This window comes from Passer domesticus, chromosome 5 (genome assembly GCF_036417665.1).
Source record: "Passer domesticus isolate bPasDom1 chromosome 5, bPasDom1.hap1, whole genome shotgun sequence".
In the NCBI taxonomy this organism is placed as follows: Eukaryota; Metazoa; Chordata; class Aves; order Passeriformes; family Passeridae; genus Passer; species Passer domesticus.
In genome coordinates this window covers 47911203-47929759 of record NC_087478.1, presented here as the reverse complement: position 1 = coordinate 47929759, position 18557 = coordinate 47911203, and the positions used below count along the sequence as shown (strand labels likewise).

Here is an 18557-nt window from a genome sequence, read left to right as displayed (position 1 = left end):
TCCTGGCTGTTCTTCCTCAGATTGATGGGTCAACCTTGAGGACGATCTGCATGCAGCATGGCCCACTGCTGACATTCCATCTGAACCTGACCCAGGGCACCGCCCTCATCCGATACAACACCAAACAGGAGGCGGCCAAGGCCCAGACTGCACTGCACATGTAAGCAAGCTTTTGAGACAAAAATCTTTAAGGGTGTGGGATTGGTGGTGTAAGCCCCTCAACTCAGTGAAAGTTTTTGAATTTTACTGGTCTCCTGAATTCCAAAGGCTTTTAACCTGTTCTTCATCTGTTTTGTTTGAAAATTAGTATAGGTGCATTTACCTACATGGTATAGGAACTTGTATTGCTCTTGGTGTTAATGTTCAGAACCTTAGTTTAAATTTATTAAGATTTTGTTCAGGCACAACTGAAAGTTGGAACAAGGGAGTTGGAGTGTTTTTGTTTTGTTTGTTCTTTTGTTTTGAGTGAGTGTCACTGTCAAAAACAGCTGAAGTTTTCCATGTCCACTCCATTGTAGCAATGTAGCTGATACCTCCTTTGGTTTGGGCACCTATTAGTGTTGTTCCTGTGCTTTCTGAATCCCTTGCCCTTACCTTTAGCTCTAACTATGTTTTTTTCTTCTGTGTACCTTGCCCTTTAGGTGTGTGTTGGGAAACACTACCATCCTGGCTGAGTTTGCCACAGATGAAGAGGTTAGTCGCTTTTTGGCACAAGCTCAGCCCCCTACACCTGCAGCAACCCCGAGTGCACCTGCAGCGGGCTGGCAATCCCTGGAGACAGGACAGAACCAGACAGATCCAGTTGGACCTGCTTTGAATCTCTTTGGTGGGTCAACAGGGCTTGGGCAGTGGAGCAGTGGTGGCGGCGGCGGCAGCAGTGGGGGTGATCTCACTGGCGCTTCTTTGTGGGGGCCCCCAAACTATTCTTCAAGCTTGTGGGGGGTCCCAAGCGTAGAGGATCCACACCGAATGGGCAGCCCTGCTCCCTTACTACCTGGAGACCTTCTGGGAGGAGGGTCGGATTCAATCTGAACTTAGAACTTTCAACTCTGACCTCGTGACCTTTTTTGGAACAGCAGCAGCACTAACTTGACCTTTTTCGTTTTTTTCAACTTGCAATAAATACATTTATAAAAGGAAAAAAGAAAACGGAGAAAGAAAAAAAGGTGGGTCATTGACAGACTGTCTGAGCACATAGTTGCCTCCCTTATATAACTTCAGTTTTTTCGTTTGGAATATGAATCCAAAAAGAGAACATATCACTCTTGAAATACTTGAATCGTGAACGCCAACTTAGAAAGACAATGTGAAGCAAGTACACATACCATTTAAATTTAAACAGAAAAAATTAAAAAAATTAGTTTCTAGTTTTTCACTTTTTCATGTTATACGGAAGTTGTTGCTAAGAAACATATATACTGAAAAAATAGCTTTTTAACTTTGTTTGCACTGGGTGTGTTTCCGTCCTTAGGTCTACCATGTTGGGTTGGGGTTGGGAAGGGGTTCAAAAGAATAAGGGGGGGAGGGAAAGACTTGACGGAGCCTCACTTTAAAAACAAAAATAAAAACAAAAAAAACCTAGAAAAAAAATTAAAAATTAAAAACCCACAAAAAAAAACAAAACAGAAAAAACAAACAAAACAAAAAAACCAACACTTTGTGATTGGCTGGTTGATAAGTACCAGTGTGTTCTGGCACATGTAACTGCCCACGTGTGCTTGTTTCTGTGTGAGTGCGTGTGCACATGTTTGTGTGTGTGCATTTTTTTCTCTATATATATAATCTTGAAACGCTGCATTGCTGATGGTCTCCGGGCTGGCCGGCCATCTGCATGTCTTGATTCTGAAAGCAAGACAGGCATGGTGGAGTCCCTGTGGCTGAAGCGGAATCCAGTTGGGCTGGATTAAAATTTGCCAGTAGGTTTTTTTAAATTCGTTTTAGCAGGGTGCTATCTCAAATCTGCAGATCATACAGAGTGGGTAGTTGCTTCCTAGCCCTTGTTCTAACCCTGTGGTAGAGCAGAACACTGCCATATCCAAAGGATTTGGTGAGAGGGGAAACAATATTGTCTTTTGAGTAACAGTATCTTTATTTGTGTCTGCATGTGGGTTTTTTGTACTGAATGAACCCTAGAGTGTTTGTTATATAATGCAAGCCATTTATTTCTTCCAACAAGGGGAAGAGAGGAGGAAAGAAGATATTGCCATTTTTTGTGCAGATAGACAAATGTTCTTTTTCGGTCTCTTGCAAGCTTCAGTACCTTTAAGAAAAAGCGTTTCTTTTCTCCCCCAAACCAAAATAAGCACCTGTACTCATTCTAGAGGAATCCATCAAAAACTTGAAAATCCAGCCCAACCAAATTAGCCTTTTAGTTGATTTACTGCTTCTATTAAAACTGACAAAAATCTAAATGGTGTCAGCAAAGTGCCGGCCAGCCTGCCTCATCTCCTGAAAGCACATGCAGCTAACTCCTTCCTGCGTCCTTCATGGTGAGCGTTACCTGTGCCAGGCCTTGGTGTCATTACAGCGCCAGACCATCACTGACAGAAACGTTTACTTACGAATGTTCTTAAACCAGTGTGTACTTCAAAGGTTTCCTTTTGTTTCTCTGTGTTGTGTTTTTTCCTGTGTACGTGGTTTTGCTTAGGGAGGTATATAACTAGCAAAGACTTTTTTTTTTAAAGAAGTATTGCACCTTTTTGTTTTTTGTTTTTACTTTTTTCTGTACTGTTGCTTTTTAATTTCTGTATTTAAGGAAAGGTTTGGGGTTTTTTAGCATCAGTGTAGTAATACTCTGGGCAGGATAGGGGTGACCTATAATCCACAGTGATAGCCAGTGTGTGCGTGCATGTGTGCGCTGGGAACAAAACTTTTAAGACCTGTTGTTGTGAAAAGAATTGTAGCAGACTTGAAGGAACATCCCTTGACACAAAGCAGGAAGCTTTTTGTGGGGGTGGGGTCGGGAGAAGAGGGAAGAGAGATGCCGGTACTTTTTCCATAAGTGCTAGGACTTCCATGCAGCATTGTCCAGCTGTTACACTGTCTAACAAAGTGCCGACCTTCTGTACCAGCACATACCTGTCCATTCCAGCCCTCAGAAGGAGCAGTGCTTTATCACCTGGCAGAGGGGGGCAGATAGGGGAGTCTGTTTCTTCAGCCTTTTCATTGAAGGATATGACCATGTTTCATGCATTTAACTCATGGGTTTGGTGGGCAGAAGCAAAAACAGATGCAAGTCATGGGGGGAGGTTGGTGCACGCGTGTGTGTGTGTGTGCATGTGTGTATGCCTGTGTGCTGGGGGTGGGAGGGAAGGGCTAGGGAATTACATGGCTGTTTAATTTAATTTGCCCTTTCTATGTAAGCCCCAATGTCACAAGAAAGACTGACTGAGGGAAATGCTGCATATACACATGCCTGTAGATTTGTATGCAAAGCGTTATGTGGTAAAAAAGTATGAGTAGGTTTGTATTTGTTTAGCAAACTGGAGTATGCAGCATACTCTGGCCCCTTTGGAAAATACTTTCCTGTCATGTCTCCTCCATCTATCCCACCATGCACAAAGAAACAAAATGCTCTCTTTCAGCTCCTGCTAGCTGGCTATAACCCCCACATTCAGGCATATGTACAGCCTTGTTTCTGCTCAAAGACCAAGCACGCTCGGACATGCAGAGCAGGTTCTTAAAAGTCCTGTGCCAGCAGTACTTCCTAGTGAAGCACCTTTGGCCTGAGCAAGCCAGTGTCTGTTCTGTCACATGATTTGCTATACATGCTGGTTCATTGCTGTGTTCCACCCTCACTTCTCTCTCCCAACCTGCCCTAAGGTCCCTTTTCCTGCACTTTGGGCTAGTTGACTTCATTGCGATACTACGGTGAAAGCCGGGTGCTAGAGCCCCTCTTGTTTACAAGACATAATGAGGGATTTCAAATATTTAAAAAGAAAAGCTAAATTGTTCTTCCATTGTAAGCTTAAAGGGAAAAAATTTAAATGTACAAAAAAAAAAAAAAGACCAAAAAGTGCATATATATATTTTAGATGAAGACTAACTCTGGGAGCATTTAACAGTGTTTTTGTTTTTATTTTAACATTTTATTTTCCTGCTTTAAATTTGCAAGCATTCTCAGGAATTCTAGGGTAGGAAGCCAGTTTTTTGAAGATGGTTTATTTAACCTTATCCTAGATAGATGGCTGTTTCTTGTTGATAAACTTTTACAAGTTCCTGAATCTTCAAAATGTTTGAAAGTTTTTACTTTAAAATAAAAATGCTAAAAAAAAAAATAAAAAGAAAAAGAAAAAAAGAAAAAATCTCCAAATGTTACTGTCAAGCAAGGGATCAAGAATTTTAAAGACTTTCTAAATTAAGATACATTAAGAAAGCTTCTCAATATCAGCAACAGGAATTCATTGCAATCTTAGACAATTTGTGGGAGAAGGGTTATCATTTATTGTGCTTTGTTACTCATGCAGACGTGTGCAGTTGCATGGAGAAGAGAAGTGTGTGAATGGAAACCTACTATTCCCTCTCGACTGAAATTAAAATATTCTTCCAAGCACCTTTTTGAAGCAGAGTGAAAGTATAAACCTTATTAAAATGCAGTAGAGTTTAACTGAAAGAATCCTTGGTTAGGACGATGAGCAGGAAATACACGATGGTGCTTCTTTGAACCACTTCTGAGCAGTGCTAAAGAAAACCAGTGCTGACAGAATACTCAGTAATGAAGTAGTTCTATTAACCTGCCTTTTTCAGTACAGAAAAAAAAGAATATGGAAAAACTCCACAAAATGTACATTGGAAATCAACTTCCCTGTTTTCAGCTACTTGGTCAGTTCAATTCCCCACTTGGAGATTTGCTGCTTGCTTTTCTTCATCCACCCCACCTCCCAGTCTTTCTGTTTCATTTTATATGAGGGAAAAAAAAGCTGTTAAACTCCTCTGTTCACCCTGTTGCTGCTGGCTGTCAGGGCTTACAGTCTTGAACTTAAGAGTTCGGTGTTGGGATGGCCAAGGTCCGCCTCCCAGCTCTCGGGGTCAGGGGCTTACTCTGCCTGAAACGGCTCGGCTCAAACCACAAAAACCGCGCTAGTGCCTTGTTACATGCACCCACATGCCCTACAGTAGGGGAGGGGAGGGAAGACGAGGCAGAGTGAGGCAGTGTAGCCACTCCGTGGAAATAGATGTGCCCAATCTTAAGGGAAGAAGAGCATGCCGCGTGAGCAAGTCGTGCAATGAGTTACTTAATAGTAATTGAGATAAGTTGTTGTTGTTGTTATTATTAATAAAAGAAATCAGATGCCAAATTCTGTCTTTCTCATAGCAGCTGCCCAGTGTTTTCATGTTGTGCTGCGTGTGCATGTGAGTCTGTTGAAAATAATGCATCAGTAGTAATAATAATGTGCTTCAAAAATCCTGTCGTGGGCCAGTAGAAGGAGGGTTTACTTAGAAAGTTTAGGATTCTATTTTATTTTATTTTATTGGGGTTTTTTTAATGAGAGAATTTGAGTGCTTTGCCAGAAGCTGTGTTTTATCAAATTAGCAGTGTCCTAAAAGAGAAGAAACCATAGCATTTAGTCAAAAAAGCTGACAGACTTGACATTCACTTGGAAGTGGATTGTGACTGACTGCTGAAGGGTTGACAGTCTGAAGTTTCAGCAGTCTGCTGGGTCCAAACCTATTGTAGTACAACAGTCTGCTCCTCGTTCCCTGAATGTGCATCCTGTAAGTGTTAGTGACTGTCTCCTCAGTGACAGTTTTCTCTACATTGTCAAAGTAACATTCATCTATATTCCAGCTACAGTTGACAGATCTGTGTGGATTAGTCACTCCCAACCATTACAAGTGCTGTCTGAGGATTGTACTAATCAGACTCACCTGCTGGGGACACCCATTGCTTAATGCTGTAATAGTTCTGCTACCATTTGAGCTCCTAACAGCGAAAAGTCAGCAGGAATTGATGTTAGGGTATTTCTGGGCTTTTACAAAACTGTTGCCAGGAGGGAGTCATTGGCAGCATGTTGTTTAAACATGTTGGCAAGGTAGGGAGAAGAGGCTGGGGAAAGCACAGCTTGGAATAGACTAAAGGCATCTCTTTCCAGATAAAAATCCAGCCCCTTTGCTTGCCCTATCTTGCAGTGTATAAAGCTGAGAGTTTCTAATCTGTTTGATAATTCTTTGCTCCATTTGAGGATTTTGTCTTAGCAGTGACAACAGAGTCTAGCAAGCAAAACAAAGTGTCATACAGCTCAGAAAACCTGTGTTTAGACTTCTGACATTTGCTTTGGAATACTTACCATCTTCTCCCAGTGTTTTTAAGTTTCTACCTGGACACTTGCCTGGCAGTCTTGAGAGTGGGGTTTTTATTGGTTTGGGGTTTTTTTACAATCACAGGGTGTCAGGTTTTTCTTATATATTTTTTTTTGTGCTTCACATTAAGTGGCTTTTGTAATGAGTAAGAATGTTAAGCCAAGTATGTTTTTACCTTTGCAATATAGACAGGTTGTTTTCAAAAAGCTGGGTGGGATTGCCACCTCAATGATTAAATAACCATTAAAAATTTTTATTAAGTTGGCCTCTTTTTCTATTTTTACCATTAAATTTCTAAGCATTTATTCCTTAGAACTTTTGTCCTATTTTTTTCTCCTTAAAAATGCTGCCACATCTTCCACTGTGTCCTAATAGTGCATCCAAATAGTACTGTAGTTTTTTTGGGGGAAATTTTGGTTAGGTTGGGTTTTTTGCTTCATTATTAAGATGTAGCTCTTAAGTTTCTTGTTTTGTTTGTGCATATTGTTTTCCTATTGACTTTTTAGAGGAGCACTGTTTGTATATCTGAGGTACCCAAATTTGAAAAGCCTGGTCAATGGAATGAGCTGGATCAGGGTTAACATAGCAGATGAGGACCTGTTGTGTTTCCAGTGTGTGTTGCATATAATGCCTTCACTGTAAATCATGTGACCTTAGTATCTAGGTTCTCAAATGGATTGAAATGCAGGTTTTGTGGAGGCTGGTTAACATCTCAGGGTAATAGCCCAGATTGAGTAGAAGGTAGGGTTGTTTTTTGTCCTAAAGATGTAAAGTTCCCTTAACAGAAGCAGCTTTCTTAATTGTAAATATGCATGCATGCTTTGTGGGCAGGAAAGTAATACCAAGACAACTACATCGAAATTAATTTTAAAAAAAAACCAAAACAATAAACAAATGCTGTTGATGTGCAACTTTGGTCCTGAATCTGAAGCAACATACACGGAATCTGTTGGTTTGTCTAAATTGATTTTGCACACGATATCATTTCAGTTCTGTTGTTTATTTGCCACTGCTTTGCAGTTTTAGGAACTGATACTGTTAGATGATATGGTCATTCCCACTGTGATCAAAATACAGATATGTAAAACCCAGACTCTTTCTTCCCCTTTATCTCCAGTACTAGGCTTCCACCTGTGGCAGAAGGATGGTAACAGTAATGGGGAGAAATATGTGAAGTTTCCCAGTGTAGACAGAGTTGGTACTCCCTGTTGTCCTGAATTCACATCCAAACCTAAACCACAAAGCAACTGTTAGGCTGTAGTAGACCTGTTGGTTGGACTGAATGACAGGAGCCAAACTGGAGATTTTTAGCAGCTGTGCCTAGTCCGTGTCCTCCACAATGTTCTGCATAAGTGTCCCATCACTGTAAATACCAGTGTTGCTGAATTTTACCAAAGTTCCCTTGCAGTAGATAATAGGAAACAGGTCCATTTTGTAGTGACTCACCAAGCAGAGCTTTGCCTACAGTAGACTTTAAGCGTCTGTCTACATTGCTGTCAAAATTGAGTCAGGATCCTGTTTAAAATTATAGCGCTCTATTTTGTGGTGTTACGTGACCTTAAACTTTGTGATGTAGTAACTGTAGCTTCTGATCCTTGTATGAAAAGTGATTTAAGGTTTCATCTGTGCTACAAAAAGCTCCTGGTGGGTTGGAGCCTACTCTTAAAACTTGTCAGGCCACAATAGATGCAGTTTCATCTGTAGCGCGCAGCAGACAACATCTGCATTAACTGTTTGCCTGCGCATTGCTTTTCATCGAGCTATGCAGGAAAGCTTTTCTCTAGAAGTCTCCCAGAGTCCTAGCAAGCTTCTAGCAAATCAAGTGCCCTCTGCAAAAGAGCCATTTTTGCCCTGTTTGTGTGATAGTTGGGACTGGCGATATTCAGCAGTGTTAGGGTTCCTGTAAATTCTGTAGTGAGAAAGAGAGTTTTTTTGATTTGATTCTGACAGCCTTTCTGTAAGGTAATACAGAGCACTCCAGGGAAAAAGAAAAAGAACAAAAAAAGGGAAGAATGCATTGTGCCAGCCAGCGTTAAGTATTGAAGTATTTTAGCAGCAAACATTGTTGACTGTGGTGGGCAGAGGGGAGGAGACCGGAGTGCGCAATACAAGGAGGCCGTGTTCAGCAAGCAATGTTCCCTTGAGCACTGAATGCCTCTTCTTGGCTGTTAGTGTGTGTTGTTACCTTTGCAGAACTAACTTCCTCATTTTTTATGTTTGTTTTTATTAATTGAGACAAGGTGGAAGCTCCTCCTGTTTCAGATGAAACACAACCAACCATAAGTGATCATTTTCTTCGTCAGTTTCTGTTGAGGTTGCACAGCTTGTTAGGATAGCTATTTTAGTGACATGGTTATGATATTATGTGCTTTCTTTCCCATCCCTCTCCCTGCCAGATCTGGCTTACCCTTTCTATCTAAGGCGCTGTGTGGGTTTTTTTGTTTTGTTTTGGGGACATGCGGAAAAGAAGCAAAATGAAGTGAAAATGCAAGCCAAGGTAGAACAGCCTTACTTAAGGGGGTAGCCTTACAACAGAGCTTTATAGTGAGTGTGCTGTATTCCAAAATATGTAAGCCAAAAACAAACAAAAAAAGCATTCATTTATGCAAAAAAAATTTAAAAGAGGTGTTTGAAGACTTCTTTAATATGTACCTTCTAAAGGTGGAGTAAGGTCTCACCAAGTGATATGTTATTGTGATACTTCTTTCTGGGTCAGTAGGAATGGGTCGGGGTATAAGCGCTTAACGTTTCCTCCTATGTTTTTACAAGCAGTAAGTTAAATGTGGTATTTATGAATGTGCCTTTGTGAGTATAGTGACTGTCTAATTGAGGAGACCGCTTGGGCTGGAGGGGAGACAAGGGTCAATTTATTCTTTCAAGAGGTCAGACATTGAGATTGCAGCCCACTGGTCCCTTTTGACAAGCAGCATCATTGGCTGGTCTCTACACTGCACAATACGTATTCATATGTGGTAGAGATTGGGGTGGGGGGTGCGAAGGGATGTCTTGTGATGCACACAGAAGCTGTTGATAGTTTTAGGCTAGTCTGCGTTGCAGGTTGAGTTTGTATATGTATTACGTGGCTTCTCTTTGTTTGTATGCATGAGTGTGAGTGTGTGTTGCTTTGGTTTTTTGTAAGCACTGGAGAATTTGAACACAGTGATGTTTGGGACAAATTTATACATGTAGAGAAGATGATGTTTTGTAGCTTCTGTTAAATAGTGGGTGCAGGCACACTTTTACCCTCTCTGCCCGTGTCCTGATAAGCAAAACAGGAATTTTTTTTCAACCCTTCAACTTCCAGCACACTTAACGTTGCCATTTAAATGAACAGGGTATTACACAAGAAGAAAAAAAAAAAAGTTTTTGAAATGGTAAGGTAGAAGTGTTTAAAAGGAAAAAAAATCTGAAGTAATTTTTTGTTTCTTCAAAAAGCTGTTTGTAGCTAAACATGGGAATCTGCAGTGTCTCCTTCCATTTGTTTTTTTTTTTTCCCTAATAATTCACCTCTTCGTCCCACCCAAAACATGAGGTGTACGAGATCAAGAGCTGTTGTTGTAGCGCTTTGTAATTCCCACCCTGAAAAGAAACTCCAGTGGGATCCCTCAGCTCTATTCAGGAAGACAAAGAGAGGAGAGACTCTGCAGTTTTCTTTGCTTCGCTCTCATTCCTCTCTAATGGCCTTGAAATGTATTATTATGCAAATGTGAATTTTGATACTGAACTTAAGAAGAGGTTGTTTGTTCTTTTTTCAAAAAAAAAAAAAGGTCCCATATGTGGTCAGCATTGCTTCTTTATTTTGTAAGTGAATTGTAAACTATGCATTCTGCAAAGGGGGTGTAGGGGACAAAGATACTTTGCTAAACTGTTTGGGAGTTTCTGTGTCCATGGCATATCCATTATAGTTTGGGGAAGTGGGGAAGTGATAACTTTGAATTAAGAAAGGTTCTTATCAATTCCTTCTTTTGTCAGAAGCTGGCCAATGGATAACTGGGCAGAGGTTTGAATAACCAATGTTGGCTGCAAAAACAAAATCAGCTCTCAGCCTGTCACAGGGTGAATTCAGCCACACAGTGTTAACCCAGGGCCTGAAGGGTGAATGGGACACCTGGTCTACCTGGAGAATATCTACCAGCTCCTGTGCTCTGGCCCTTGTTAAGCTCAGGAAACCCACTGCCACAGGCACTGGGTTTTTTTGATTTACTACTTGTTTTCCATTTCAGCAGTCCTTGTGCTCTTCCAGGAGAGTTGGATTAGGCTAGTCCTTGATATCCATGCTTCCTTATCCCTAGCATTTTCTTTGCTGCTGTTTCTAGTACTCTTCATACAGTGACAGAGCAGCTGTGGGCAGGATGGTGGAGACAGGACTTTTTTCTAGTGCTGATCAAAGCCAAGCTATGAGGACTGTGTATTTTCAACAGCAGCAGCTACTGTTGTTTTGTTGTCTGGTGTTGCTACCAGTGACTTAGCACTAATGGTGACAGTATGTGAAATTTTAGGGAAAGTAGACTGATACGTATACCAGGTCCCCTCTATTTGAAAGGAGCTATCCCATTTTTATTAAAAGGTGGCATCATAATGGTCATTAAAAAGGATTTACTTCCTCACATCTCCAAAATGTAATCATTGTGAATTATGTGCATTCCTTGAAGCTTGCTGAGCTTCCAGGAAGAGTCTCCTCAGAAAAAATGTAGATCTCACTGCTCTCTCCATCATTATAATAGGGACCTTTTGACTTGACTTTTTCCTTTGTCCATGGTGAACCATGGTACTGGCATTATCTTGGGTATAATATCATAAACTGAGAGATTATCCTGCCTGTATTCAGTGTTTTCATGCAGCAGTTTTATTTTTGTTGACATTCACAGTACTGTAATAAGTAACAGACTTGATGATCACTCTCGCATCTGTGCGTGCCTTGCAGATGTGATCTTATCAGGGTTCCACTCTGTCAGAATGCCTTTTAAAAAAAAAAAAAACAAAAAACAAAAAAAATCAGAAGCTTAAACTCATTCACAAAAATACCTCGTGGTACATTTTCCCTTCTGGTGTAACCTTCTGAATCTTAGGTTTTCTTCTAAACTTGATGGGCTTTTATTTCCATCTGTTATCTCCTTTGTAAAAAGATATTTGAACTAGTGGTTTTGAGTATAGGTTTGGGAAGCCTGAAACTCCTGAATTTTAACATTGGCCATTACTCTTCCCTTGCCTTGGGCAAGTCATTTAACTACTTTGCCTTTCTTTTTTCACCTGTAAAGCGGGGTTGTTAATAATACTTACCTACCTCACAGGGGTTTTGTGAGGATCAACTAGTAATGTTTGTTAAGTGCTTTAAAGAAAAAAGCATGATAGAAGTATTATGAGGTTTTCACAGCAAGATCGCTAGTTCTATTTACATTGTTTGCTTGTGTGGAGGGAGATAACCCTTTTGATTTTTTTTTAATTATTGAATCCATTAGACACTCAGATCATAAATGATAGAAGTTGATAGAGATTCAGTTACTCATACTCTTCAGTCTTTATGCCTGTTTCCATCTTCTTCTTCTTCTCTTCTTTATATAGTTATGCCAGTGTTGCTGCAGGTCACATGTCTCCAGTACTTTTAGGTAAGCTTCAACATTGAAGTACTTTGAGCTTGCTGCTTCTTTCACCAGACCACCAAATCAGAAAAAGTTTGTGTACTTCTCCCTGCCATTAAAAGGCAGTTTTGGTAATGTCATCTTTCAAGTAGACACATCTTTTCCTGCCATCAGGAAGGGGAGGTGGTGGTGTGTAGTTCCAGAGAGGGACTGTAAGATGAAGAACCTGGCCACTTTATGCTGCTGCTCCAGGGAGGAAGGGCAGAGTAGCTTCCTGTGTCCTTCCCTGAGTTAATTTCAGTGTGTTACCAGTCACACTTCAAATGCAGTGTCTCTTCTTGTCCACAATATATAGAAGCCATCACCTGCCAGTAGAACGTAGGAACAGAGGGAATGATAGTAGATGCTGCTTGTGTTTATGCCTTACAACTCTCCCAGAAAGTCTCTGGGAGGGTGGTGGGGGATGAGGTCTTCATTGGGTAAATCCCACAGCCGTCAGGGAACCTCTGCGACTTGCTCCCCTCTTAATCACTTGGTCCCTGTTTCTTCTTTCTTGGATGTGCGTCTCAGGGATGTGCATATGAGCCCATGCCTCTTGGAATTTGGCGTTTGAAATGTCAAGAACATGGTTTCTGTACCTGAAACCTTTCTGTCTGACACTCCCTGGTCCTCTCTGTCCTCTGTTGCTCCCCGTGGCCTTAGGAGCATCTCTCCACTGTTGCCCTATGCCACCCCTCTCCATCTCTGCCAGTAATCAAGGTGAAGTGTATACAGTGATTCTGCAGAGAAAGAAGCTGAAGTGATGCAAGTGCACCTGTGGGATTTACACACAGAGGTATCTTGGTTTTCTGCCACATCTGCTCTAAAGCCTGCAGAACATCTGATGCGTAGTGCTTTTTCTTTCTCATCTAGAAAGCAGAACAAACAGCAGTATAAATCTGCTTAAGGTAATTCTGTAATGTTTACTTTTAACTAAATGTTAAGTATTGTCCTCAAAGAACCAAAAAAACACCCATCTTCTAACAAAAGTAACCAAATGTAATCTTCCTGGGTGCGGAAGAGAAAAGGGGAGGAGGAAGAGCAGTGACAGGGGAGCGTTCTGATCTATTTTCATCTCCACTGCTCAGCTGGAGATGTGAAATGCTGCTTTGAGTTCCACAAACATAAGGGATTATGTTTACAAAGGTAAATGCCTTCTACCTGTTCAGGAAACTGGCTACTGGTGGGCATCGGGAGTTTCTCTTCATTGCAAACAAGTAATAGGAGAAGGGTGTGTCTGGAAGAGGAATGGAGAAACAGATTCATTTCATCTAGTCTTCTTGGTAAGGTGATGCCCCCTTCTTCTCTCCGTGTGGAATGGAGGGATGAGGTGGCTGAATAGAAAATCATTGATGTCCAATATGGCTGGATTAGAAAAGGCAGCTTTTCTACTTTGCACATAAATAGGTAACAGGAAGGTACAGCTAAAGTCCTCTTGCCTGAAACACTGTCCCCCAGAAGCAGACATTGTAATAATAAAAATAGTGGCTGTGTGTATATTGATGCTATTTGCAAGTTACCTGTAAGTGTTTATTTTTTTTCTTATACTTGAAATGGCTTCCTTTACTAAACTCTTACCGTAGTTCTGGTTTCTCCCCTCTTTCTGTAGTGTGCAGTAAGGAAAATTACAGGACAAATGGGGAGAATGTAGAGGAGATGACGCAATGTCTTGCATATGCAGGTTTCATCTTAATTTCCATCCCATATTCTCAGAAATGTTTGAACTTCCTAAGGGTTTTCCATGGACACAGAAACTCAGCACTTTAGAAGGTGCTCTTGTAAGGCTGGCTGCCCCCTTTTCCTCCTTTTCTATATTTTTATTTTACTTTTAGTATAGTGGTACTTAAGATCACTGGTTCACTTAAAAAGAAAAAAAAAACCAATAAAATGTTTAAACTCTACTAATGTACAAATAAGCTGAAATGTTGCATTTTATGTGTATTTTTGCCATAGCAGGTACTGTATTTCTCATGCTGGATTTAGAAAAAAAAAGGAAAAAAAAAGAAAAAAAACAAACAAAAGGGTGACGTTTTATTGGAGTGTGACAAGTTAAGAGTAATAAAGAATTAAGTCGTCGTCATTTCATTGAAACTGAGAGATGGTGTAATACTTATATATAAGTTTTCTGAAGGTTTTTTTGGGCTTTTAAACAGCTTTTTTGGTTTTTTGTTTTCTTCGTTTTGTTTTTTTTTCTTTTTGGTTTGTTTTTTTGTTTTGTTCTTTTTTTTTTTTTTTGAAAGATATGATTGTATTATGTGCAACTCAGTTGCTTACATTATAACTACAAACTATTTTTGGGTTCCTGGAAAAAAAAAAAGAAAAAAAATACTAATAAATGTGTTTGGCTGCTAAGCATTTAAAGCTGGTGTTTTGTGCACGTTCTGTGTCCCTCGGGCCGGGTCCCTCGGGCCGGGCCGGGTCCCTCAGGCCGCCGTGGCCTCCGGGCGCGGGGGGGCGCCGTGGGCGCGGGGCGGGCGCGCTGCGCTGAGGGCGCGGGGCGGGGCCTCTGCCCGCCCTTATCCCCGGGGCCCGCGGCTGCCCCGCGCCGCCACCGCCACCGCCACAGCCACCACCGCTGCCATGACGGCCCCCGGAGAGGAGCGGGACGTGATGGCGCGGTACCGCTCCCCGCTGGTGTCGCGGTACGCCAGTGCCGAGATGGCCTACAACTTCAGCGAGAGGAAGAAGTTCGGCACCTGGCGCCGCCTCTGGCTCTACCTCGCCCAGGCTGAGAAGGTAACGGCGGGGCGGGCGCTGAGGGCAGAGCGGCCCGGGGCGGGGGGAGCGTGGTGCCGGGGTGTCTTCACGTCCCGATTCCCCGAAGGGCTCTGGCCGATGAGGGCCCGCGAATCGGCCGTATCTTCCCGGGGCAACCCTCGGGAAACCGAGCAGAGCAACTTTCCAGGCGCGTTCCGAGAAGGAAGGGGCGCGAGGGGTGGGGGCTCTGCGGGTTCAGGGTTATCCAACCCTCTGTACACAATCCCTCCTGTCGCCCCTCAGCAAATCATTTCTTCTCGCCTCGTATCCTCCCCCTTGCACTTTTGCCTGCGCTGTAAAGTTGGTTTTGTGAAAGCTCTGCTAAGCAATCCTCGGTGAGGGGTTGCCTTTGAGCAAACAGCGGTGTCCTTCCCCAGCGCTCCGCTGTTTGCTTTGCGGAGGTGTGACGGGTGAGCTCCGCTGTCCATTCAATCCGGTGGCTGTCTGTCCGTGCCAGCCGGACCACCCCCTGCATCTGTGGCCATTTGTTGTCAGATAGCCCTTTTTTTTCCGAGATAAGTTTACTTTTGGGCAAAGTTAGCCGTGCATTTACCCTGCAAGTAGTTGTGATGTTTCTGTAGGCTGAGTGCCACCAAAAAAAAAAAAAAAATGCCACAAAAGATTGAGTACCGTGTGTTATTAATTCAACTATTAGGAAGCAGCAACTGAGAGTATGTCCATATGATTGCAAGCTGTTGTGTTAGTAGAGGATATGAAGTTGACTTTTTTAACGTGCACTTGAAGCTAAACTCTTTGACTCCGGTCCTAATTTATGTTCAGCTATTATTACATCTTAATTGAGATACAATCAGTTTTTAAGTTGCACTGACTTGATTCCTTGTGACTCTTACCAGGTTTTTGACAGTGAAAAAGCTGTAATGTGTCCCTAAAATAAAAAAAAAAAAAGACACAAAACTACCCCACTTTCATACAGAATGGCTTTAGCTTTCAGACTCAGTAGGAGCCTGTTTGTTTTGTAGAGAGCCCAGTTTCTGTTTTCAAAGCCCTGGGATTGTTAGAAGCAATTCCAGCTCTAGGTCTGGCTGTTGCTATGAGTGCAAGGGCAGGGAAGCACCATGCTGGAGAATGAGCACACAGTGCACAATGTCATTACCATGTTCCTTCTCCATGCAAGGATGGTATCACTACAGCAGCATTGTCAATAATATGCTGGACCAAATGTCACGTTTCAGGAGCTGAAGATGCAGTTACACAGCTGTGCTAAATAGGAGTTACCTTCCAAAGTACTGCATGCCTGATTTTGTCACAGTTCAGATGCTGGAGTAAGAAAGCTGCAAATCTCATCTGGCATAGGAAGTGTCAGTACTGTGAATGCATGCTTGAGGAACTTTGCATGTTGAAAGCATGACAATTTAAACATATTTGTATCAATTCCATCAGATAATCATCACTTTTACTTCTGTTCAAGAACAGATTAGGTGAGTTGCCCAATAGCAGAAGCAATCTGATTGGAAGAACCAGTCTGGGGCTTCTAGGTTTCCATTCCCAAATCCTGAATTCCGGGCTACCCCATCTATTGTCCCTTGCTCTGCCTCCATGGCCCCCCCAGAGTTTTGTTCCCAGAAAGTAGAGATAGGTCTTACAACTTCTTGAGCTCTCTTTTCATAGTGGGAAGAGGGAGACTGCTATTTTTATCTGGCTCCTCATTCCAGAACAGTTTGTAATCTAATGTCAGCTCTGGACTAAAAAGAAGGAAGAGTCAGCTACTTCCAGCACCTGTTATCTCTGTCAGTGGTCAGTTAGTTACACGTACAAAGTTTCTTTAGGTTCTTTATAGAAGATGCACAGTATTTCTGTGAAAAAGAACACACACCCAAATACCAGGTAATAAATGGACTATGGCAATTTACTGCAGCACACGTCCTCACTTCCAAGGCATTAATGTGTTGCTTCTTGGGCCATTCTTTTTGAAGATACATGGCTTATCTTTTCAGTTACATTAAAAACCAAACATTAACAAATGAACTGCGGGCAATGCTTATTTTTGTCTTCTGGTAAATCAGATCTAGGAAGGTCTAATCACAGGTTTTCTTAAAAGCTGAAGGGAGTAGTAAGACAGAAGATATGTAGCTTAGTGATAAAATTTTAGGTAAAGTATAGGGCTGGGCAGATGGCTTCCAATATTCACTCTACTTAATAGGTGAAATTTTCAAGTGGTCCACTTGGAGCATATGATATAAGAATGGAAGAATTATTTCAGTAGAAACTGAATTTGGCAGAAAGTCTATGCAATAGTGTTTTGCTCCTTTCAGCAGGCAATAGCAGGAGTTTGAAAGAGCAGGCTTAGCAAAGTGTGGGATTAGTAAGAAAAACTTCTATTTTCCCAACTGACAGTATTTAAAGTTTGGGTTAAGAGCTGAGGTGTCTGAATTTATACCCATCCCAAAACACTAGTTTAATTTTTTGCATACATTTTTTTTAAAGTCAAGTACAAATTTCTTGGAGCTCTCCCTTTTCGTAGAAGTAGCTTTGACATCCTGCAGCATTGAACTGACTTACAATATGTTTTGGACATATGAAATATAAATGTTTTCCCTCTTTCTTTAGTAACCCTCCATCCGTTTTTTCTGTCCATTTTAAGTTTAATTGTTTTTCTGCCATATTTCTATGATGGCCACCCGGTGTGCAGGAGCTGTGCCGCGTCATCCGCCTGTTCTGCCCCGTCCTTTAGGAGAAGTGAGGAACAGTCATAGCTGTTAGAGTGGCACATCAAAATATTGGGACAGTCTCAGAAGATTGACACCCTAAAAGCACAGTCCAGAGAGTTCATCGCTGACTTCATTGACCTGTGGTGCTTTGGGGAAAGCCTTGTGTTCTTCCTTATGTAGTTTACCTACTTGATTTTTTTTTTAGGTACATGGGTTTGAAGGATGTTTGTTTTCTTCCCAAGGTACTGCCAGTATCAGCAAAATCTCATAGGGAAGAGACTCACACGTTGTTTGTGGACAGATGAGAACATCATTTCTCTTGGCAGTCCCCTACCTTGCTCATGTTCTACGTCAAGTCATCCCTTTTGGGGGGTTATTGCTTTCCTCTCTCTGTGACTGTGTACTGTGATCAGCTTTTCCCAAAGGATCACAGATGTCTGAGCAAGGCATGAGATTTTAATCCTGGCACAAGAATTATTGCCTGCTGAGCTGCCTGTGCTTTTAGGCAGTTGCAGTCTATACCAGTGCACCTCAAAGGCAGCAGTCTGGGGCCAGGTGCTTTTCCCCATTTAGCTGGACACTCACAGGCATGTATATGTTTGTGGCAGTGTATGTTTGGGTACTAATTATCTGATGAGGTCCTTCAGAACACATCTGCTTCACTTGCTGTCTTCAATTCCAGGTTCCATATCTACCATTTTTTCAGTCAGTTTGATTCTGAACAGAACCAGTTTTTTTAATACTTTGAATCCTGGAAGCCTCCTGATTGGTAATTTCTCATTACTCATGCACAGGACAATAGTATTTTAATTTGGAAAAGGCAGAATACCCAGTTCATTGTGAGACATTTAATTTCTCAGTATCACAAAAAGACATTTTTCTCATCTTAATGGATTACACCAGTGTATAATCTGTGGTTGGATATCTTTGTTTTTAAGTCAGCTTGCTGAATTAGTTTCGAACATGAACAAGAAGCATTCATCTCCTTCCAGATCAAGTAACTGATTTCACAAGGTGTCATATTCAGTCTGAGATGAGGTACTACAGGACTTTTGAAAAGGTACAAATATATAAAACATATGCACCTTTTCATATGTTTTAAGCCCCCTGTTTACAGTTGTATAGGTTTAGTTGTGGTCCAGAGAGTTTTTCCTGACACAAGCTATTTAGTCCCATGTTAGCAGGATTTTTCTTTACCCAAAAGATAAACTTC

At 41.6% G+C, this 18557-nt stretch overlaps 2 protein-coding genes across 29 annotated transcripts in view; both read left to right on the top strand.

The window, feature by feature from the left end:
• The window catches only part of TNRC6B (trinucleotide repeat containing adaptor 6B), a 133675-nt gene extending 119834 nt beyond the window's left edge, over positions 1-13841 (top strand). For 25 of the 27 annotated variants that reach the window (XM_064420143.1, XM_064420133.1, XM_064420142.1 and 22 more), the window contains 2 exons: positions 21-160; positions 642-13841. In XM_064420143.1, the coding sequence (XP_064276213.1) occupies positions 21-160; positions 642-1032 (531 nt within the window). In that variant the 3' untranslated portion in view covers positions 1033-13841. The remainder of the gene's footprint in view (positions 1-20; positions 161-641) is intronic. The other 2 variants (XM_064420149.1, XM_064420134.1) reach the window with 2 other exon arrangements.
• Positions 710-18557, top strand: part of ADSL (adenylosuccinate lyase) — a 30310-nt gene continuing 12462 nt past the window's right edge. Inside the window, exon 1 of one of the 2 annotated variants that reach the window (XM_064420171.1) lies at positions 710-826. Coding sequence is in view for 1 of the 2 variants with exons in the window: in XM_064420170.1 (XP_064276240.1) it covers positions 14499-14654 (156 nt within the window). In the remaining variant the exon portion in view is untranslated. Of the gene's footprint in view, positions 827-14430; positions 14655-18557 lie in introns of those variants that run through there. The other variant, XM_064420170.1, reaches the window with a different exon arrangement.